Source organism: Engystomops pustulosus, chromosome 7 (genome assembly GCF_040894005.1).
Source record: "Engystomops pustulosus chromosome 7, aEngPut4.maternal, whole genome shotgun sequence".
NCBI lineage: Eukaryota > Metazoa > Chordata > Amphibia > Anura > Leptodactylidae > Engystomops > Engystomops pustulosus.
Genome location: NC_092417.1, coordinates 76,889,831 through 76,913,516, shown reverse-complemented (window position 1 = coordinate 76,913,516; position 23,686 = coordinate 76,889,831). Strand labels below are relative to the sequence as shown.

At 41.2% G+C, this 23,686-nt stretch overlaps 1 protein-coding gene and 1 long non-coding RNA gene across 2 annotated transcripts; one reads left to right on the top strand and one right to left on the bottom strand.

Moving 5' to 3' along the window:
- Positions 1-401: 401 nt before the first annotated feature.
- Positions 402-20,945, bottom strand: LCAT (lecithin-cholesterol acyltransferase). The gene is made up of 7 exons (XM_072114229.1): positions 20,816-20,945; positions 18,634-18,848; positions 9,133-9,289; positions 4,599-4,714; positions 3,982-4,077; positions 2,071-2,295; positions 402-1,087 (listed from the first exon to the last, which is right to left on the bottom strand). The coding sequence occupies exons 2-7, from the start codon at positions 18,791-18,793 to the stop codon at positions 564-566; spliced, it is 1,278 nt and encodes a 425-aa protein (XP_071970330.1). The 5' UTR covers positions 18,794-18,848; positions 20,816-20,945; the 3' UTR covers positions 402-563.
- LOC140068851 (uncharacterized) lies at positions 20,441-22,363 on the top strand. Its single transcript, XR_011848588.1, has 3 exons — positions 20,441-20,529; positions 21,315-21,398; positions 22,171-22,363. It is a non-coding gene; the product is annotated as an uncharacterized lncRNA (long non-coding RNA).
- Positions 22,364-23,686: the final 1,323 nt, after the last annotated feature.

The following is a 23,686-nucleotide window of genomic DNA, read 5'->3' as shown; positions in this document are numbered from 1 at the left end:
TCTCCAGGCTGTGTAAGGGCTATTTGATCAAGAAGGAGAGTGATGGGGTGCTATGCCAGATGACTTGGACTCCACAATCACCAGACCTGAACCCAATCAAGGTGGTTTGGGGTGGGCTGAACTGCAAAGTGAAGGCAAAAGGGCAAACAAATGCTAAGCATCTCTATGGACTGCTTCAAGACTGTTGGAAGACCATTTCAGATGAATACCACTTGAAGCTCATCGAGAGGATACCAGGAGTGTGCAAAGCAGTAATCAAGACAAAAGGTGACTACTTTGAAGAACCTAGAATATAAGACATATTTCAGTTGTTTCACACTTTTTTGTTAAGTATATAATTCCACATGTGTTAATTCACAGTTTTGATGACCTCGGTGTGAATCTACAATTTTTATAGTCATGAAAATACAGAAAACACTTTGAATGAGACGGTGTGTCCAAACCTTTGGTCTGTACTGTACCTGGTGCCCCTATCTGTAATAACACATATGCACACTTGCTTGCTCATCTTGAAAAGTCCTTTTCCTGCTGCAGGGCAGATATCATGTTATAACAACCCAATTCTACAGATCTTTCTCCAGCAGGATATCATTTATAACATTTAATGTTTGGTTGCTGAAGACCATACTCAGATGGTGCATTCCATGCAGCTCGATCACCTTGACCTTCTCATTTTGTTGGTTTTCCCATCGTTTGCACAGTTCCATACTTCTTTTATGTACTGTATCATCTCCATCAGAATAGATGATATCTATAGGTGGCTCATTAGGAAAACCTTCACCATACACATAGGTCTCAGCTGTTGGGTGACCTGTGCCATAGATGCAGTAGGTGTCTACCCCTGGAGGGGGCAGCCCTTCCACAAGACCCTTTGTATCTTCCCACATATACCAACCATCTTCAAAGTCAATGTCATGGAAGAATTTCCTATAGTCCTTGTAAGTGTAGTTATATGTTGGGGTGGAAATAAAAACATGTGATTCTGGCCATGCCATGTTTGATGGAATCATCCATGGATTGGTTGTGGTCATTCGTTGTTCTTCTCTAATTTTAATGTTGGAGACCATTGGAATCCCATGGTTATCACCTGTAAATCAGAGAGTAATTAGTTTATCAGGTAATAAAGCTCACTGATGTGTTATTATTTCAGGGAAATATTTGAAAAGAAAATGAGAGTTGATGTGACAGGATATGGCAATCAGTTTGTGCTGCACACGGATGAAGGGAGGCTGTACAAGAAGAAGGCAACAAAGGGAAATAAAAGTTTACAAACTCCACCATCGCTCCCCATATCACAACTATCTAGACTACTGTGAGTAGAATAGCTATAACAGCTCTGGAATTTTCTTAAACTCAGTTTGAAGGTTTTATGTAAAAACTCATTTAAATAAAATACACTAGAAATACCCTTAGTATCCATCTGCAGTATAGAAAGCCATGATTTTGTACAAGATTCCTTGTACGACTGAGCCATAAAGTGCCAACAGACCATAGTTCATACCATAGTCTGTCTATTGTAGTCTTTTTTGGAGCGTTCGTCAACAGTAAAAATAGTGCATTTTATAATAGTAAGTCTGTATGGAAATTTTCAGTACAAAACTAATTATAACCTTAGCCAAAAATCTTTGAAAATAAACTTTGCACTGTGACAGCTTAATGTTTCTGGTTATAAAGTGACTATTCTGTGGCTGCCATCTTCAGTGATCAGGGGAAATGCTGCTGAACAAAGCACAGTCATCTACTCTCTTCAGGGTAGGGGCATTTTTGACTACACCGACAGATGACTGCATAAACCTGACATGATGTAGAGGAAGAAGGTTGCTGCAGAATAGGGCACATAGGTGGAACATTTTTGTCTACAGAACCATCATAGGCCAATGGTAAGCTATGCAAACTATGGAGTTTTCAAATTTCCTAGAAACATGGTACTTGACTATATTCATAAGACCAGTGCTACAAAACAAAAATGTATATATTTTTGCAGTGCTAGCCATTGTTCACACAAACCCAAACGGCTCACACATACGGCCATTGTTTCCATGGCCCAGTGTCTGAAAATAATCTACTGACCAGACATTAAAACAAGCAGTGGCTTTACTGCTCCTCCCCATGGTGCTCCCAGTGATATAAATCCCTTGATATACTTCTTCTTCCATTCTGCAGGCTGGTGGTTTAAGAAATACAGGAGGTAGAGATTGCCAAGACTATGTCCAATGAGGAAGACAGGTTTCTCATACTGGGAATGCATCTCTTCAATTAGAAGCTTCAGTTTTTCAAAGTATTCTTTTTGGCCATCTGGGAAAAAGATACATCTGTCAGGTACACACATTAATGGAATAACTGATGAAGAAAATATCACTTTAAAGGACATCAATCACCAGATCAAAGATTGTAAACCAAGAACACTGACCTACTGGTGTGCGTCCTCTCTGGCAAAAAAGGGCTTTCAAAATTATGCAAATAATTAAAATAATTTTAAAATAATTTTTAAAGCCCTTTTTTTCTTAAAAACAAGGGCATAAGAAGCTAAAAGAACAGCAGATCCTGCCAGAGGGGACAAATACCAGTATGTTTGTATGTTTTGTTTACAATACTCGATCATGTGCTAGATGTCCTTTAAAACAGAATCTCACTGTAACGTCCGTGCCTGAACGTCGCTCTAATGCAGTTTGCGGAATAGATGGCGTTTATTTGTGTGTGAACTGTGGCTTAGTGTTTGTGTTTGGATTAACTGAGCCACACCCTGCTCCTTGCATTTCAGACCTGCCTAGCAAGGGTTACTAGCCTGATGGACAGTTTCCCCAGTGTGCTGCTGGAGGCGTGTCCGGGAACAGCCTTATATACCTGCCTGCTCCCATCATACCTTGCTGGTTATTCTTCAAGTCTTACCTGTGTATCTAGTGCTCTTGCTATCTTGTTTGGTATTCTGTGATTTGTATCTGATTCTGTACCTTTGCAGCCATCTTGGTTTTGACCTGGTTTGTTTGTCTCCACTTGTCTGCCTGGACCTCACCTGTATATAACCTGCTTGATCTTGACCTGACCTGTATATATCCTGCCTGATCTTGACCTGACCTGTATATAACCCTCCTGTCTTCCTGTATCTGTTGTTTGTCCCTCAGTATCGTTTACCTCTTAGGGTTATTCTGTTTTCCCTGTCTCAGACCTGTGTTTGTATTCTGTGTACCGGTGTGAACACTGGTCTATACCTGTATTCCGGTTACCTGTCCGCTCCACCATCTAGCAGCTGCCAGACGAAGTAAGTTTTCCCCCTTCATCTTGTAGGGTCACTCAGGGACCGTCAGTTAAGTTTCTGACAGTGGGTTTGTCCTTATCAGGGCGGTTTAACTACTTTAGGCAGGGCCTTAGCCCGCAGGGACTTCGCAGGGTGAGTTCGCCACCGCTTACCTAGTCTGACAGCTAGCGCCCAGCCTGGTTGTGGTTGCGCGTTTGCTGGATAGGTGCTAACACTCACATTCACTTTTATATTGTAGAGTTGAGCTGCTTTTCAGTATTTCAGTACTGCTTTCCTTTGTCAACTCTAAAATACATATATATATATATATATATATATATATATATATATATATATATATATATATGTGTGTAGAGTGAATGTAATTTACTTTGGGTAAGCCACTGTCCAACATTGTAGGGCTGAATTGTTATTTAGTAATGTCAGCAACACATTTGACAGCCTTTATAAGCTGGTTGCTATACGTAATAGATGATGGTGGTGGATTTTTTATATTGGTATATTACTATTCTATTACATTAGTTCATGTTTGTAACAAGTTCTGGGCCTGGGACATCCTATCAGACATGATAGCTGTTGTTTTACTGCAGTTTGAATTGTTAGACTTTCATGTTGATGACAATGTAATTAAACTTGTACTCATGGTAATTTCAGGAAAAAGGCTACAGGCGACAACTGCTGTTTTACATATTGATCTGAACTTTTGTAAGAATATCTGTACTTACTAGGAGCAATTCTCCAATCATAGGGAGCAGCCCGCACCGTCTCATCCCTCACATAGCCGTTGTTTACCAGGTTTTGTACAAGAGTATGAAAATAACCTGTGAATGGGGAATAATGAGTGAAGATATATACTGATTATCTAATGCTGTGCAGTGCTCTTTGAACTTCATACATTGGCCCAAATATATCAAAACTGGTGCAACACTTTGTGCTAGATAATCCAATAGTGGGGCACGCAGTTAGCAAATCTGCAACTGTGTCACATCCTGAAAACAGACCAGTTTTTTTTTTTGTGGCCTTTGTTTCATGTCATAATTGTGGTGCAGCTCATTATTAAATGTGTCGCAAACTCCAACTAAGCACTCCCCCCCCCCCCCTTTTAGGTGCACTGTTTCCTAAAGTGTTGGATAAAGTGCAACCACGACACAAAAGCGGTATAAATGCTTCATAAATACAACTGTAAGCTCCAAAGATACTTTTTTCTGGTGCAAACTTAGACAAAAACACTGGTGCAGACAAAATGATATATCTGGGCCATTGTGTTTCTTTTATTATAGCTTCTATTGCCTATGTGAGCCTTCCCTGAACATTCCTGGATCCTAGCTGTAGCACCACTTACCGGCTAACTTGCTTTTATCTAGATATTCTACAGAAAATGTCTTTCCAAATCCAGGAACCCGGACATCAACACCTGGGGCATTAGAAGCCATTCTGGTTGTCCTGTTGTACACAACTCTATTAAAGACATAAACCAAATATTAATGGCACACAAGTACATGGAACATAGCGATGAGAGCAGAGTGTCTTCCTTGAGGTCATTCTGCTACTATTCTTGGAATTATGAGAATAGGAGACAAATTAGGATCCTTCATAAAACACTGCAAGGGTTTAAAGATCATTGGACAATTGGGGTCAGCATCACCAGATAAAGCTTAGGCTATGTTCACATTTACATCAGAGGCTCCACTAGGGACCTCTGTCACAGATTCCACTAAAAATCACAGATGAAGATATACTGCATGCAGGCCTTTTTGGATTGGCAAAATAAGGGACCATAGTCAAAAGAGTTCTTTGGGCTTGAATTATCATGCCTAGTTTATTGGCAAACAAAATGTGCAAAAGTTACAGTTTTGCCACAATTGTGCACAAATCTAGAATTTTCTTTAATTTTGCATCCAGCATGAAACTGTGGTTAAAAGTGGATAACATGGGGCAGGCCTACTTAAAGACACCAAGGCCTGACAGATTTCTAAAATATGGGAAGCTGCTTAACCCAGGAAGAGGTGTGGTGCCGCCTCCACAACACTAAAATAGACAAATCACCAGGCTCAGATAGCATACACCCCTGAGTACTGATGGAATTGTGTGCTGTGACCATTATTTCTAATATTTGAAGATTTTTTTAAGGACAGGTTCCGTTCTACAGGACTTGCACATAGCAAATGTGGTGCCATTATTTAAAAAAGGGTCCAAAAGTGATCCTGGTAACTACCGACCTGTAACAACATTGAATGTTGGGAAAGTATTTGAGAGGTTTATTAGAGATGCTATACTGCATTATCTCATTGTACCTAACCTTATAACTCGGCATCAGCATTAGTACTGTCAGACTAATCTGATCAGCTTCTATGAGTAGATAAATTCTAGACTGCCCCTGGGGGAGGGTGTGGATGTTGTGTGTCTGGACTTTTCAAGGCATAAGAGGTTTGTACATGAAATTAGACTGCTGGGACTAGGGGAAATCTTTGTATTTGGGTATGCATATGGCTTAGTAATAGAAAATAGAGAGTTATCATTGATGGCACAATGTCATATTGGGTTGAAGTAACCAGTGGGGGCCTCAGTGGTCAGTATTGGGACAATTTCTTTTTAATATTTTTATTAATGCTCTCACAGAGGGTTTACAAAGTAGAGTTCAATATTTACAGATGACACTAAGCTCTGTAAAGTAATTAACCCCTTCCCGACATGCGCCGTTCTAGTACGGCGCATGCCGGGTCCCGGTGCATGGAGAGGGGTCGTGGGCCGAGCCCTCTCCATAGCCAGTAAGTCTTTGCTGCATATCGCAGCAAAGTTTTCCCACCGATTGCTGCCGGCAATGCTGGGCTAATTGCACATTGTAATGAATGAGGAGGAAAATCCGCATATACTGCCATACTGTAGTATGGATCAGACAACCTAGGGTTAAAGAACCCTAGGGAGTCTGAAAAATAGTAAAAGTAAAAATAAAAAAATATATAAATAAAAAAAACCTAAAAATTCAAATCACCCCCCTTTCTCTAGAACTGATATAAATATAAATAAACAGTAAAAACCATAAACACATTAAGTATCATAGTGTCCGAAATTGCGCGATCTATCAAAATATAATAACTTTTTTTCTACTGCGTTTAACCCCGTAACGGAAAATAGCACCCAAATTCGAAAATGGCACTTTTTTGCCATTTTGAAAAATCTTAAAAAATCTATAAAAATTGATCAAAAGGTCACACAGTCCTAAAAATGGAAATGCCATCAAAAGTCACAAAAAATTACACCACCCACAGCTCAGTACACCAAAGTATGAAAAAGTTATTGGCGCCAGAAGATGGCAAAATCACAAAAAAAATTTAGTACAGGAGGTTTTAATTTTCGTAAATGTATGAAAACATTATAAAACCTATACAAATTTGGTATCCCCGTAATCGCACTGACCCAAAGAATAAAGTAGACATGTCATTTGTGGCGCACAGGGAAAGCTGTAAAATCCAAGCCCACAAGAAAACGTTGCAAATGTGTTTTTTCATCATTTTCACAGCATTTGGAATTTTTCCTGCTTCCCAGTACACGTGTATGGAATATTAAATACTGTCAGAAAATAAGCCATCACAGAGCTCTTTATGTGGAAAATAAAAAAGTTATAGATTTTTGAAGGATGGGGAGGGAAAAATGGAAGTGAAAAAACTAAAAAGGGCCAGGTCGTTAAGGGGTTAATACAGAGGAGGATAGTATAATATTACAGAGGGATTTGAGGAAACTGGAGGCCTGGGCCGACAAATGGCACATGAGGTTTAATGTAGATAAATGTATGGTTATTTGCTTAGGTTGAGGAAATAACAATTATAATTATGTTTTAAATGATAAATTTCTTGGTAAAACTGATGTAGAAAAAGAATAGGGGGTATTGGTGGATAGTAAATTCAATTTTAGTGATTAGTGCAAGGCATCTGCTGCTAAAGCAAATACATTTATGGGATGTATCAAAAGAGGCTTAGTTTCTCATGATAAAGACATAGTTTTGCCTTTAGACAAATCACTGGTCAGACCACACATAGAAGATTGGCCCAGATAGTTGTACTGTAGTTTGCCTCACGAATGTGCAGTTTGCTCGAAAATTGAATACTAGAGCAAAATGTTTAATCATCTGGCACACCCTGCACTGCTCTGCAAAAGTGTACCATCTATTTTAGTGCACCTTTAATATGCAACACAATTCTGTCAAGTCGCAGTAATAAATGTGATTCCGACCAAGTACTAACACGCCGCTTTAAGTGCACGTTTTTATCTTGCCAGACACAGTGCAGCCACAACACAAATCTGGCACAAACTGGCACAGCCACTTTAATAGATCTGGACCATTGTGTACAGTTGTGTACTAGTTTATAAAAAGGACAAAATAATAGATCTGGAATGGGTACAGAAAAGAGCAACCAAAATTATTAGGGGATAGGGGGACTAGAATACAGATTACTAAACTTTGGGTTAAAGAAAACTGAGGGGAGACCTCATTACAATGTACAGATACCTGAATGGGCAGTACAAGGATCTCTCCAAATATCTTTTAAAAGGGGGCATCCTAGAGGAGAGGCAGTTCTACCATTGCTATAGAGAGGGATTACTGTTTGACCAGTGAGACTGTTAAGGTAATCCTAGCTGATAGATCAAATCCTGTAATTTCTACTTGCTTATTTTTCTAAAAGTACTGCAACAGAGAATACATTTTAAGATTGTGCCGGCATGGTGGACAGCACTTTTGAGGCTGAGGAATTTCAGGAATACACTATGGTGACATGGGCGTGCGACAGCAGGGAAACTCTCCAATCAAGAGACTACATGATCTGGGAACCCTGATATGTTATGATTTATACACTCCTCCTTTTCTACTTTTTTCCTACTTTTCTATATATATTTGTGAAACCAAATAAACTGGTGCAGTGCTGATTTTTGCCCAGGTCGATAGCATTAGCAAGTCTTGCATCAGCAGTTGTCTGAGTCATTTTTTTGCAACCGTGCACAAATGCATTTAACTGATTTGAAACACAACAATTGATACACTATAAAGAGGATGGGGGTCATTTACTAAAGGCCTGAAACGCATTTTTACGACGGGTTACCCGAAATAATCCTCTTTGCGCCGATTTTCCCTGAATTGCCCCGGGTTTTTGGCGCACGCAATCGGCGCTGGCGTGCACGCAACGGAAATCGGGGGAGCGTGGGCGAATAAAAACCTGACGGATTCGGAAAAAGTGGCGCATTTAAATAAAAAAGTGTCGCTGGACACGCGCTTACCTGCACCCAGCAACGGATCGTGAACTCCGGTGGACCTCAGCGCAGCAGAGACACCTGGTGGACGTCGGAGACACTGCCTTAGTGAATCGCTGGAAGACCCGAATCCACCGCAGAGAACGCGCCGCTTGGTTGCGAATGGACCGGGTAAGTAAATCTGCCTCGATATCTTAAATCGTCCCTTAACAAGACTATAGAGCTCCCTGTCACAAGATGTTGTAATGGATGACAATTTGAGCATGTTCAAGAGGGACCTGGATGCCTTTCTGGAGAGCAATAATATCACATCTTATGGGAATAAAACTTTTTATAAGTGGTTTCTGTTGATCCAGGGAATTATTCTGACCACCATATTAGGGGTTGTGAATTTTTCTCTACTGTGGGGCAATTGGCATTAGCCTATGCAGGGTTTTTGCCTTCTTCTGGATCAACATAATGTATAGGTTGGACTTAATGGATTAATATCTTAACCTTATTTACTATGATACTTTGAAAAGGGCAAAGCAAATTGGGCTATGTGTCTCATAGGGCAGGATTTGACCATGAAGAAATAGCTGAAATTATTGCTGCCTTTCATAGGTAAATAAAAAGGATGTTTTCCATGTTACCTGATATTATCAATCCAACAGTCAATTCCTAAAGGCAGAAACATGTTCAGGTTGAGCCAGATTGTAAAGTAATCATCAGTCTTACGGTAACACATCCAGTTCACCACCTCATCCTTGTTCACTTTAGCTTCCAGCTGATTTCCAAAACATCCGGGTACTGGAAAGGTCATGCAAGGTAGTTTATTAGAAAAGAATTATATTCAAAATATTTTTATTAGATTTTTTGATTATAACAACATAGAAAACATATACAATTATACAGAGGAAAGTAGTCAGCATGTAAAAAAGAAAAAACAAAACCTTGAGGCAGGGGTCACGCAGGACCACATAGTATATAGACATTGGAGACATATCCTATTTCGGGCCCGAAAGTCCGTTCTGAGATGTTTGTGGATAATATAATTGTAAATATGAGGTCAAGCATGACTTCCGCCCCAAAGATTAGAAAAGAATTATGAACAACAAAACATTCTGCTATTATGAAGGCAACACTTTTGAACCTTGGTTTATATATAAAATTTTGTGAATACATTGAGCTACTTACAGTAATGGATCAGTCAGAACACCAGAAGCAGTAGTGCTAGTCTCTCTATCAATCTTGTGTGAGCTTTAGATTTGCTCAGCTCCTTGTTAGTGTTAATTTCAGCTGACAACAGCATAGGCTATGGCCCTGTCATGGGGACTCTCTAACTGGACTTTGTGAAAAAATTGCTAAAGTTTCTACATTGCCTATGCATTGTGGGATGTATTTTGTTTACATCAGGCATTGTACAATCATCTGAATTAGGAGAACTTTACTTCCCCCTACATTACAGACAATAAACTTGCTCACTATTGTCAATAATGACCAAGACATGTTGTACTTCAGTTTCAGCACATAAACATTGAAGAGTTTATTCCGGCATCTGGCACCACTAACAAACAACACATTTTGCTAGACAAGTATTTTCTTGTTAACAATGTATTGTTATGTGTACATGAATTACTCTCAATAAAATACAAGGATGTCTAGAGTGATACAAAGCAAAGGCCCAGGGGGCAAAAGATTTTCTTGCACCCCCAACAAATCATGATCATAATCATTAGTTAGTAATATCATAGGAGATCAAGAATAGAACCATTTTGCAATGATATAAATACTTAAATGGATATTCTGGATATATGGACGTCTGATACAAAACCCCATAATGATATCTAACCCATTGGGACACATTTACTTACCCGGTCCCTGCGCGAGCCCCGAGGTGCATTGTCCGATGAAGATGAAGTCTGCCGCGATTCAACAAGATCATGCACCCGAGATCCTGCATGTGTTGCTTCCCCGCTCAGGGGAACACAATTGCGACACAATTTGAATTTTAAATCCTGAATCAGTCAGGTTGTCCGACGGCCATGTGCGCCAAAAACCCCTGTTAAATGCTGCGCAAAATGGAAATAGTCGGGAAACCAGACGGAAATGCGGTCCACGGACCCTTAGTAAATGTGCCCTATTGTGATCTAACAAACGTTCTTGCTTTGTTACTATAGTAATGATGTGTGTAACTGCCATCACTGCACATTGTACCGCTAAGATGACATGTCTCCACAACATTGGCCATACTGGATGCACTGCAACCAACTGACTGCAGTCAAACATAGTGATGATCAAATGATCTGCCCAGGAAGGTGCAGAACAAGTGATGTGGACATGTGACCAGCGGCCATGTTCTGTCCTGTGTCTGCTCCATAGAGGCAAAATCAATGGACTGATTAAAGAACCATTAACCTTTTAATTCTCCATTATAATGTATGTCCACAACAAAATTTTAAACAACTGATTACATATTAGCTTATATTTTAATAACCCATTTGAATATGAATTACCGTATATACTCGAGTATAAGCCGACCCGAGTATAAGCCGAGTCCCCTAATTTTACCACAAAATACTGGTAAAAACCTATTGACTCGAGTATAAGCCGAGGGTGGGAAATGCATTGGTCACAGCCTTTCCAGTATATAGCCAGCCAGCCCCTGCCCCAGTGTATATAGCCTGCCAGCCCCTGCCCCAGTGTATATAGCCTGCCAGCCCCTGCCCCAGTGTATATAGCCTGCCAGCCCTTGCCCCAGTGTATATAGCCTGCCAGACCCTGCCCCAGTGTATATAGCCTGCCAGACCCTGCCCCAGTGTTTTTAGTCTGCCGCCCTGCCGGACAGATCGCACAGAAGATATACAGGAGTCGCCGGAAAGGTGAGTTTAGATATATTTATTTTTTTGACTCGAGTATAAGCCGAGTTTGGGTTTTTCAGCACATTTTTTGTGCTGAAAAACTAGGCTTATACTCGAGTATATAAGGTATGCTTATTCCTCGAATACCCCTTAAATGTTATCTTGTAGATAAAACCTACTCCTAAAGAGTATTACTGCATGCAAACCCATGCTGCCAGCATGATGTATGTTTGATTTTGTCCACCAAACTCATACTAAAATTCAAAGTGTCTCTATGGACTGGTCCATATTCTTTCTTAAAGTGTTATCCACCCTGGTTGGTCAAGGAATGCCGCTGGAGAGGTCTGGGACATGCCACAGTCAGGACAGGCACAGTACCATCATAATAAAACATTAGTTTATGGGTTGGGACAGGCATAATGAATTTGGCAAAATTCAGAACAAACCAGATCATCACACAAATAAAACAGGTCAGGAATGAGATTGTTGCCAAGGAACTAAACAAATGTCAAAACAGGAGGAGGAAACAAAGGAGAGAACAATCTTCAAACCTTTATTCTCAGGGGATCATAGGATTTGCTCAGAGACTAAGCTACATAGGATGCACTGATTGTTTAATGTTCAATTATGAACTCTTAGGGCTGGGATAGAAGAATGTCTGCTTTCGGAGAAGGAGGAGTTGCATACCAGAACAGTCAAATAACCCATAATGCTGAGATGGTCAGAGGGGGCAGGACAATGGGATAGAAGAAGTTGGACAACTTCTACCACTTCAACTAAGACATCTCTTTGTTCAGCCAACACATCTCAAGTTTGTGAAATAATATCAGCCCAAGGGTTTCCGGCTGCCCCAGAGACAGAACCGACCACAAAGCGGGTTGGACTTGTTGTGGCGTGGTACCACCAGGTCCTTCCACAGACGCGACTTTGTCCGCAGTGGCAGCCAAGGCGAGGCACACAGGTGTTGAGCAGAATCGTAGTTGGGTACAGGCAGGAGGTCAGGACGGGCAGCACGGGGTCAGAGTCGGGGACGTAGCAATAGGTTAAAGAAGGTGGAACAGGATCAAAGTCAATAACAGAATCGAGGTCACAACGGGAATACAGAACAATAGCACGAGGAATCCAACAAGCTTTTTCTGAGGCTGTGAGGCACAAAGATCCGCTGGGTGAGCAGGGAGAGGCTGGGTAATAAAGGATTTTGGGAAGAGACAGCACCTTGTGTCCTTTTGAGCCGGCATGCACACGCCGTAGGAGTCAGAGACACGTGCTGACAGCCGCCGTAGCCGGAACGGGGACAGGCTCGAGATAAGGGTCTTGGGAGCAAATTAAATTTGTATGTAAGTCGAAACTGTATATTTTATAACACCAAACTGATTTTTTTTGGTCTCTGTGACAATTGGATTTTAAAAATGTTGGGTTGTCATAAGAACCAGGATTACCAATAAAGCTTAATTGCAGACATCTTTGATAACTGTTACAGCTGATCATCATAGCCTAGGGCTAAGGTACAGTGAATTACCAACATCCAGAGGTCCGTTTGTAACTAGGAGTCATCTGTAAGAAGAGTGTTCTTAAGTAGGACCGCCTTTACCAATATAGTAAATATAGTACTAGATACAATACATATATCTTAACCTTTTCCAAATACAGAAATTTACATAGACATCTCCCCTCCACCCCCTCTGCTTTCTGACAAGAGGACAATTGATGAATATTCAGGGATTATTATTTAGGCAGTAAAGGAACATTAGCAATTTATGTAAAAGAGTGACCAACCCCTCAATGTACATACAAACATAAAGTTCTCCAGTATGAATGGTAGGACCCCGGCATGGAGCATCATAGGTAATCATAGGTAAGATAAGATAATCATAGGTGCAATGTATCTTGCTCAAGAGAATACGTTCTAGAACATGACCTTGGTAAGACTGCTGCGGGGTCTCGTGCTCAATCTAGCTTTCCAGGGTGCAAGTAATATTTCAACTACCACTGGTTGTGATTTATGGACTTTATGTGATTTATGGACTTTATGATATATGGGGGAAATGCATAGGAAGTGTCTAAGGGCAGAACCCATGGCAACCAATCAGAGCTTACCTTGCATTTTCCCACAACTGTTTAAAAAACTCAGACTGACCTCTGATTGGTTTCCATGTGCAACTAGAACAGTTTGACCTCAGACACTTCTGATAAATCCCCTATGTTTTTTACGTATTTACTACACACTACAAGGGTGATAGACTATGTTTTATTACCTGTGGGTATAAAAATTGTGCTAAAAAACTCGGCTTATGCTCAATCAGCAGATAATTGAATACTGGTGCATAGTCTTCAATTATCAGCTGTACCCTGGACTGCTCGGGAAGTGTGCACCTTTAATACAAAGCATACAAAAATTACCGTATATACTCATGTATAAGCTGAGTTTTTCAGCACAAAAAAAACATCTCCTCGGCTTATGCGCAAGTCTATAACAAAACCCACTTAAAAAATAATAACCCACTTAAAAAAAATAAACTGATATACTCACCCTCCGATGTCGGCGCAGCTCCCCGATGTCCCTGATGTCGGCGTGTCCCGTCTTCTTTTTTCTCCGCGGCTGTTTCTTCTCTCATGGACGCGAGTGGAGCCGCGGAGAAGAAAGAAGACGGGACGCGCCGACATCGGGGACATCAGGGGGTGAGTATATAAGTTTATAAGTGCTGGGGGGGCAGGCTGTATACTACTAGGGGCTGGCTGTATAATACTGGGGGCTGGCAGGCTGTATACTACTGGGGGTTGGCTGGCTGTATACTACTGGGGGCTGGCAGGCTGTATACTACTGGGGGCTGGCAGGCTGTATACTACTGGGGGCTGGCAGGCTGTATACTACTGGGGGCTGGTTGGCTGTATACTACTGGGGGCTGGTTGGCTGTATACTACTGGGGTCAGGCTGGTTGTATACTACATGGGGGCAGGCAGGCTGTATACTACATGGGGGCAGGCTGGATGTATACTACATGGGGGCAGGCTGGCTGTATACTACATGGGGGCAGGCTGGCTGTATACTACTGGTGGCAGGCTGACTATATACTACTGGGAGCTTGCTGGCTATATACTGGGGAGTGAGGCTGGGACCAATGCATTTCACACCCTAGGCTTATACTCGAGTCAATAGTTATTCTCAGTTTTTGTTGGTAAAATTAGGGGTCTCGGCTTATACTCAGGTCGGCTTATACTCAAGTATATACGGTACGATGAGTCTCTGTAATCAATGGGGGTCATTTACTAAGGGCCCGATTTGCGTTTTCCTGACGTGTTACCCGAATATTTCCGATTTGCGCCGATTTCCCCTGAATTGCCCCGGGATTTTGGCGCACGTGATCAGATTGTGGCGCATCGGTGCTGGCATGCACGCGACGGAAATCGGGGGGCGTGGCCGAACGAAAACCCGATGGATTTGGAAAAAACGCCGCATTTAAAACAAAAAATCTGTTGCGGAGCTTGCACTTACCTAACTCCAGCGCGTTCCAATGCTTTTCAGTGCAGCAGCGCCACCTGGTGGACGACGGAGGAACTACCTTAATGAATCCCGGCCGGACCCGAATCCAGCGCAGAGAACGCGCCGCTGGATCGCGAATGGACCGGGTAAGTAAATCTGCCCCAATGTGTCGAAAACCCAGACTAAGCACTACCACAACCCATTAGGTGCAGATTTTTCTAAAGTGTAGGACACTGTGCATCTGAGAGACAACATGTGTCACAGCTGGATCTTTCATAAATAAAATAAGAGCATCAGCGAGTGCGCTGGTGAACACTCCACACTTTGAGTGAATAGCGGTTGAAGGATAGTCCCTAAGCTTGTATCTAATCAGTCATTTGCTGGACATTCTGACACTTTTTGAGAGCTTTTGAAAATTCTCAGGTTTCCGGGGGAAAAAATCAAAATGTGAGATTCTCTTTCTGGGTCCAAGGGGTGGTAGCTTGTGGGAACCCTCCAATATTTGTGGTATAGCGGTAGCACTGTATATGTAGCGGAGCACTGAGTTAAATATTTGGGTATCAAAATAGGCAAAACCTCTGAGTCGTTATGCTGATTGAATGACTCCCCATTGTTTCAGAAGATCTCAAGAATTGCGCAAATGGCATGACCCCCCCCCTCTCATTGTTGGGTTGTAATCAGCTCGTAAAGATGATGAGCATTTCGAAATTGCTTTATCCATTGCAGGTGCTGCCACTCCTCTTGAAAGATGTGGATATGATGTCCACCAATAAGGTTATTTCGCATTTCCTCAGGAAGGCGAAGCGGCCTTGCATGGTCAAGGATTTGATGCACCAGCAGCAACATAGAAGTTACGAAGTTAGGGTTGGGGAAAGAGCAATTCTTTCAACACATTCAGCTACAGAAGTTTGACAGTGAACGGACTAAAAGATCCGTCCCGGGAAGCACCACAGAATTACTTTGATGAACTGCTTATGGTTCCCATCCAACAAGGGGCTATTTTTATTAAGTATTGGGTGCTTTGGAAGGTTTTGGGGCACAAAGCAATTTTTTTTGCAGGATGGGCTGCTCAATTGAATTACTCTGAAATTGAGATTATAAACCTTAGCCGTTGGAAATGGTTTAGGGACAACATTCTGAAAGAAGTGTGGCGAGATTATGCATCATTCATAGGACAATATTTTAATTCAATCTCCTGCATTCTTCACACTTTCCTGACCGTTTGACAGCGTGCCCTTAAAGTCAGGCCCCTGCTACAGATCTCTACCATGGTTAATGGGAGTGTCCTTACACACAGCTTTTCTGGGAGGATGTCCAGAAACTGGCGTCAGAGTTTTGGGGGTGGTTGATTTGGAGGGAAACGGTAATCTATCTATTCCAATATGATCAGGGACAGGAGGAGGAAACTAACAAACAAGATGAGCCTGCCAAAACTGTTCCAATACAGTGAGAATTGTGGCAAATAGATGTTTGGTGCAGCAGTGGCTTGATCCCCAGACTCCCAAATCAAAGGATGTGGTGTCACAAATTAAAAAAATGATTTTATCTGGAATAACGAGGCTGAATGAGGGAAGTCTAAGCTGATGGCTAAGGTATTCAGGAAATTGAGAGGTTTCCTGTTGCATTACACAGCAGCAGAATGGGAACGCATATTCAGCCCTTTTACGCTAACACGGTGGTATCTGTTGGAGCAATTGAAGGGATCTTTGGGTAGATGGGGCATTGGGTGAGGGATTGGGGTTTAACCACTGTATTGGTATATTAAGAGATGAAGTTCAAGGCCGGATGGTATATTGAGGCGCAATATTTCCTCAATTCAGGGGATTAAAGAATTTTGTTTTCCATTTGGGACCTTTTCTTTGATTGTATGGTCCTTGTATTGTGCATGTTATGAAGGGTCTGCATGCCTGTTATATGTTTGTATTGATTAATGCATAAATTTATAAAAAAAATGACCACGGTTGTTTATCCTGTATTATTCCCTGGTTATAGCATAGGTGATCGCTGTCTATACTGCCAAGTTGTAGACATTTTATATCTTAATATTTTGGAGGGCAAAGATATCAAATTGAAGGTTTAAGAATTAATTTGTTACTTAAAGGGTAAAGGGAACTGAGATCCCTCTCTTTCCCTTTTTCTAGATCTCTCATTAGTCATACTTAGCCTTATTAGAATGAGTTGGTGTTGAGTAGTATGTTGGGTATTCAAACAGAAGTAGCCACGTGAAAAGGTCTTTATTATTTTAACATATAAAAAAAATTGTATTTCATGACCCCCTTTATCTGAACTCTGATATTTATTGTACTATTCTCCAGCCAGTGCTGTGTACTGAAGTGTACATATTGGCTGATGGTAAATATAAATACTTCTCATTCGAAACTACTGACTACAGATAGGTGCCTTTGGCTTAGCTGGGTTTATTTCCATTCATCTTTTCCCATGAAGCATTGACCACACACATTGAATGAGAAACTACCACCATGAACTGGGTTTTTACTTGCTTTTTTGGGATGAACAAAATATTTCACAAGCTGTTAATGATTGCAGGGCATGGACCAGAGGTTATCTGCAGAATCGAGGACATATGAGGTTGAGTAATCAAAGGTGAATGTGGACATGTCATGTCGATAGCACAGAACAGTGTTAGGAGAGGATTGTGCTCCTGGTGAAAGGTCATTCAGTTGTTCACAGTTTTAGGTATATAGGATTAAGTGTTGTTAAAAATATGGCAGTACTGTGCTCTGAAATCTAGCAATTGGTAATTTACTATACTTTAGTCCCAGGCCACAAAAGTTAAGCCTTAAGAGTTATCAAAGATGTCTGCAATTGAGCTTTGTTGTGAATCCTGGTTCTTATGACAACCCAAATGTTTTAAAATCCAATTTTCATAGAGAGCAAAACATTTTTTGGCTGGTCTTACAATTATAAAACATACAGATAGGGCCTTCACAATCCTCCACACATCCTCATTTATTTATAGGGTCTCATATACACAGCTGTAGTTTCCATAGCCCTGTACCTCAGTCAACTGCCTAACCCATAGATTATAAAGCAGGTCCTATTCCAGTCCATGTTGAACCATATGCAGGAAGTCTATCAAGTAAATACATAATGTAGAAGGTGTGTGAAAGAATATCTACAGCAAGGGACTTACATTTGAGGAGCAATACATCATAAAAATAACTAATACCAAAGTACAACAATAAGAAACCAAAGACAGAGCAGGTCCTCAAAAGGGCAAAAGAGCTTCCCTGCTCAGAGATCTACTTCTAGTGACTAATAACCGAGATGCCTTCCTGATAAAATATTTTTATTTGAGTGGATGTCTACATGTAACTCAGGCTTAAAGGGGTTGTGCCAAGGATTATTGCTATCCCCTGTCCTAACAATTCACACCCAATGGGTGTGCCCAAGATAGCCTAGCACTACGTTTATCAATTTTCATCTGCTCCCATAGTATTGAATGAAGCGACAGGATGATCTGCTGCTTCATTTGGTTACTGAGAACGGAACCCTGATTATAGTGAATAGATTAGAATCTGAATATATCTGATTATTATCCCATATTCTATTGGATGACTCCATGTTCATATGTTATACTACATTCAGCTATCATGACCACAATCATTTTTCCTAATGGTGTATTGTATTCCACCCTTACCTGATATCTGTTTCCTATACTCATATCAACATGCATTATATTTATCAAGCAATGGAATACACAGTAATATAACACTATGCACTGTTTATCTATAACAGCCACTTTACCACACTCTACATATCTGGTCTCAGCATTTTGATACAAGTCTTACCCAAAACAACTGGTGAACTGTCGTTCTTCAGCTCCACTTTTGGAGTAATGCTGGGTGGAAATAGGACATTGAAGAGCCAAAACCCCTCAGCAACATGCAGCTGAAATGTTAACAGTAGCAGAAAAATCTTCCACAAGAGCAGCCATGGCATAGTATCCATCTTTCATCTGGCATTCGGTAATGTAGGATATCTGGAACAGAATCCCTGTATAGGACTACACACAACAAAAAGAAACAAACCAATGAGGGAGAATGATGATTCATGGCTACAAGGTTAATAATTAGCTGTTTTCTCTAATCTCTCCTGCAACTTGATCCACACAGGGTAGAGTGTCTTCATTGCCCACACAGAGAATGGTGGAAGTGCCCCCCATCTCCAGCCTCTCGGGTTATACAAATAATTTCACCACTGGGAACTTTGTGAACTAACAAAATGGCAGAATTAAAGTGATTTTCTAAAAGGTGATCAACATTTGTAGCAGTAATTCATTTATCTCCTTCATTTTCAATGGGCACTTTTACTCTGGCAGAGGAGTATCCAAGATGCACCTTAAACTGTGCCAGTGTGGATATCTTTGTGTTTTCATTATATATTCATTATTCATTATATATTCCGCTTATGAAAAGAGAAAGCTGTTCGATGACTGAATACAACAGGCAACACTTTTTTTTCTACACCTTAAGAGATCTGCCACTGTTTCATTACATGATTTATTGAGTATAATACACTCACAAGTGGAAATATTTGGCAACAATGTACCAACCCTAGGTGGACTGCTCCACGCTTAAGAGATAAAAGGTTTTTGTATTTACCTTTTGTCCCCTGTTTTTTTAAATTCTAATTGAGGGGTATTGTTTTATCGTCTGTTTGTTTTTTTGTGATGTTATGTTGTCATTGGTAGTCACAGCTTCAGTGCCGCATGTGCGAGATGAAAATGTCGCCTCAGGCGGCAGAAAGCGGAGCCCTTTTCTAATGTGGACGATTTAGACGCCCAAATCGCCCACCAGATACATGTGAAGGAATGCATCGCCTTTCCGGCCACTGGCTCAGCTCTGTACTATCCAGGGACACAGGCGGCGGATGATGACGTCACGCCGCCTGTGTCTCTGAGCGGAGCCATGGCTCACAGAAGAGCCATGAGAAGACTGGAGCCACGGGGCGTGGGAGCACCTTGCCTGGAGGTAAGTATAATTTTTTTTTATTTTCCATGGACAAAGGGCTGAATACTGATATAAGGGATAGGGGGATATATGCTATATATATCTATGGGGCCTTTTTACACTGGGGGGGTCTATATACATTCATATGGGGCTGGATTCCGTTTATACTAGGGGGATGGCTTCTATATATATTGAAATGGATCTAGATACTGTATATATATCCCTGGGTTATGTACAGGATAGGTCCCGTGGGTTTGTTCTTAAATTGAATTTAAGTCGGAACTGTATATTTTATTAGTTGTAACCCCAGCTAAAAAAAATTTTGTTCTCTGTGACAATTGGATTTTAAAAATGTTGGATTGTCATAAGAACCAAAATTAACCATAAAGCTTCATTGCAGACACATATAATAACTGTTAGAGCTGTTTATTGTAGCCAAGCTTCATTGCAGACACATATAATAACTGTTAAAGCTGTTTATTGTAGCCAAAGGCAAAACTACATAAAATTACCTGCATCCAGAGGTACGTTTGTAACTAGGGGTCGTATGTAAGTTGGGTGTTCTTAAATAGGGGACCGCCTGTATATAATGAAGGGATGTTTTATATGTGGGGGGAGCGTGTGGGCAGTTGTGTTGTGAGGAGCAGAATATATCTGTGAATTCAGCCGTGATACGTAATGGATGGAAGAACCCGGAATAAAGTCCTCCTGATGGAAGAGATTGTCGTCTATAAGGTACTAGATGCCACTAATGACTCCCAGAACCTGTTGTCAGTTACAAAGTGTCAGTTAGCCTGTCTTTGGGGATGTTACTTGTCAGTAAAGTTTTCAGCATCTACTGAACAGGGAGCGGGCAATGGAACAGGAGTAGGGGGGGAGGGGGGAGGCAGCATTTTAATATTCGCCTCAGGCAGCAAATATGCTGGAATCGGCCCTGATGAGATCTCTAGAATACTGATGATTCCCACCCTACTGCCTGACAAATATACATTGCCCACCTGCTTTGTGCAATTTCACCTACCTCTCCAGACCTTCAAACCCCTGTCATTGGTCTTGCTGGCTTCCGTTCTCTCTGCATCTCCTTCATGCTAACTCAGCACATCTCAATTGTTCTTGTTGATCTGCAGAACTATTTATGCTGCTTCTCTGTTAACCCCATCATGCCAATAGATAGTGTTCAAGAGAAAAAGAAAAACAACATAATGCCATGAGCTGGCATTAGGAAAGGAGACTTTTTTATGTAAAAAATCACATCTCCAGTCCTGCAAGATTCTTTTTTTTATTTTCACAGCATAAATAAGAACACAATACATGAGATTACTGTTTGTGCTTGGGGAGGAAGGAGAGAGGGAGTGCTACACATCAGAAATAGACCAAGATCTGTCACCAGAAGATGACTGGAGCCATACAGAGAAAAGAAACAATGATGGGCTAAATTGCGACATATATTAATAGTTCTTCGCTGCTTTCTTCAAATTGTATTTGAAGTCAATCTGAATTGATGTCTTTTACCTCGCCAGTTGCCGATGCTGTCCATAAATGGCCAGATATTCATGTGGTCTGTCCATGACCAATCTCCCTTCCAGGACCTTAAAAAAAAAAAGGTAGGGTTTCCCCATTTCCGATATGTAGCGCTTTACATATAATATTATTAGAATATATATATATATATTTATATATATATATAAAAAACAAAAAGTGTTGTAGCAGCACTCGGTATAAAGGATATAGGTTGGGTGCACATCCCAGGACAACGACCACGAGTCCCTCTCAATTGCAGGATAAAGGAAAATGGCAGCACTCCAAAAATTGTGAAGCAAAGTACCGGTTTATTCAAACATGTGCCAAACAGCTACATTTCGGCTCCTATGGCCTGGAGCCTTCATCAAGCTTGATGAAGGCTCCAGGCCATAGGAGCCGGAACATAGCTGTTTGGCACATGTTTGAATAAACCGGTACTTTGCTTCACAATTTTTGGAGTGCTGCCATTTTCCTTTATCATATATATATATATATATATATATATATATATATATATATATATATACACACACACACACATAATACAAGAATTTAAATGCTGGGTACATATACAAGTTTGCCAAATGGGGTGTGTTCATTTGTTCATTACATTACTTCAGAATACCACAATGATGTCTGCAATTAAATTAATTCATAAAAAAACTGTATTCCATTGTTCATCTAATTAAGATTGCAATAAAAAGGACTAAAGGTGGGAGGGCTCAGGTTAGCTGCTGAGATGTCCCTAGAAAATCACTTTAACGAATTGCAGAAAAAGTACAACTAGTGATTTGTGAGAATATATATATATATATATATATATATATATATATATATATGTATGTTTATTTACAGGGTTTGACAAAGACACGTTAAGTTGAATCTTTGCTGTCAAGATGTGGAGTTCCTCGGCATGGATGACCAATCTACAAGTGAAGAAGATAAATAGGAGTGTGAGAGTAGGCCTGAGGTGTCCTCAGCTGTGTAGATAACTAATAAATATTCGAGTAATAGAGGGCTCACCTCAGGAGTTATGTACAACTCAGATCTCCCTGTAGGGGCATTTGTGTAACTCCTTTGGAGATGGTGTCCGAGACGCTGGTGCTTCAATGTGCAACAAGAGTCAATTTGTGGACTCAGTGGGGTACGTAAAGAAACCGTAGGGAGTACAAGTAAATGCACCAAAAGTATTTGACCACAGTCCCGACTGGAACCTGACCCTGCAATAACTGGCCCTGTTATTGACCTATTATAGCAGGTAGCGTCAGGGATGGCGTCAAAGAGGAGTCAACAGGGTAGATAGTACGTTATGACCCCTATGTCTTTGAAAAGCATATCATGGCTGAAGTCTGAATCCTATGTCCCGACAAGACTTGTTTCGCCCTATGGGCTCATCAGGGGATTGTTGGGTTCATACATAGAGACAGCCTAAAGGCAATAAGGAATTTATGCGGTGTAAGACCATAAGGAGTATTATAAATGCAATTAAAATATGAGCATAGACTCTATATTTTGGTGATCTTACCTTTCCCTAGTGGGGGCAAGTGCGTAATAGCCAGGCAATGGAATAAGGTTGGCTTCTGGGGTGTATAACCTCTCGATAAGAGCCTTAGGACACCAGTGGGTTCTCTGGTGTGGATCCTGGTGCCGCGGCTTTTAAAGAGCGCGCCGTGATGTCAGGAGGTGCGATTTGAGCCGCCCACCTATGTGAGCCAATCGGAGAAAATCTCCAGACATTGGTCTAGTGTGCGGCGCAGGCGCACGCGATGGAGACACGCCGGCACCGAAATGCCCGCGTGTTTTGGCGTGACAATCACAGTGCATAAGAGGCAGAGGACCAGTAGAAGTATTAGACAACAAATGGCATTAAGATTGCAATAAAGTTATATGTATCCTGATGTTTAACCTCTTCACTACATACACTCACCGGCCACTTTATTAGGTACACCTGTCCAACTGCTCGTTAACACTTAATTTCTAATCAGCCAATCACATGGCGGCAACTCAGTGCATTTAGGCATGTAGACATGGTCAAGACAATCTCCTGCAGTTCAAACCGAGCATCAGTATGGGGAAAAAAGGTGATTTTAGTGCCTTTGAACGTGGCATGGTTGTTGGTGCCAGAAGGGCTGGACTGAGTATTTCAGAAACTGCTGATCTACTGGGATTTTCATGCACAACCATCTCTAGGGTTTACAGAGAATGGTCCGAAAAAGAAAAAACATCCAGTGAGCGGCAGTTCTGTGGGCGGAAATGCCTTGTTGATGCCAGAGGTCAGAGGAGAATGGGCAGACTGGTTCGAGCTGATAGAAAGGCAACAGTGACTCAAATCGCCCCCCGTTACAACCAAAGTAGGCAGAAGAGCATCTCT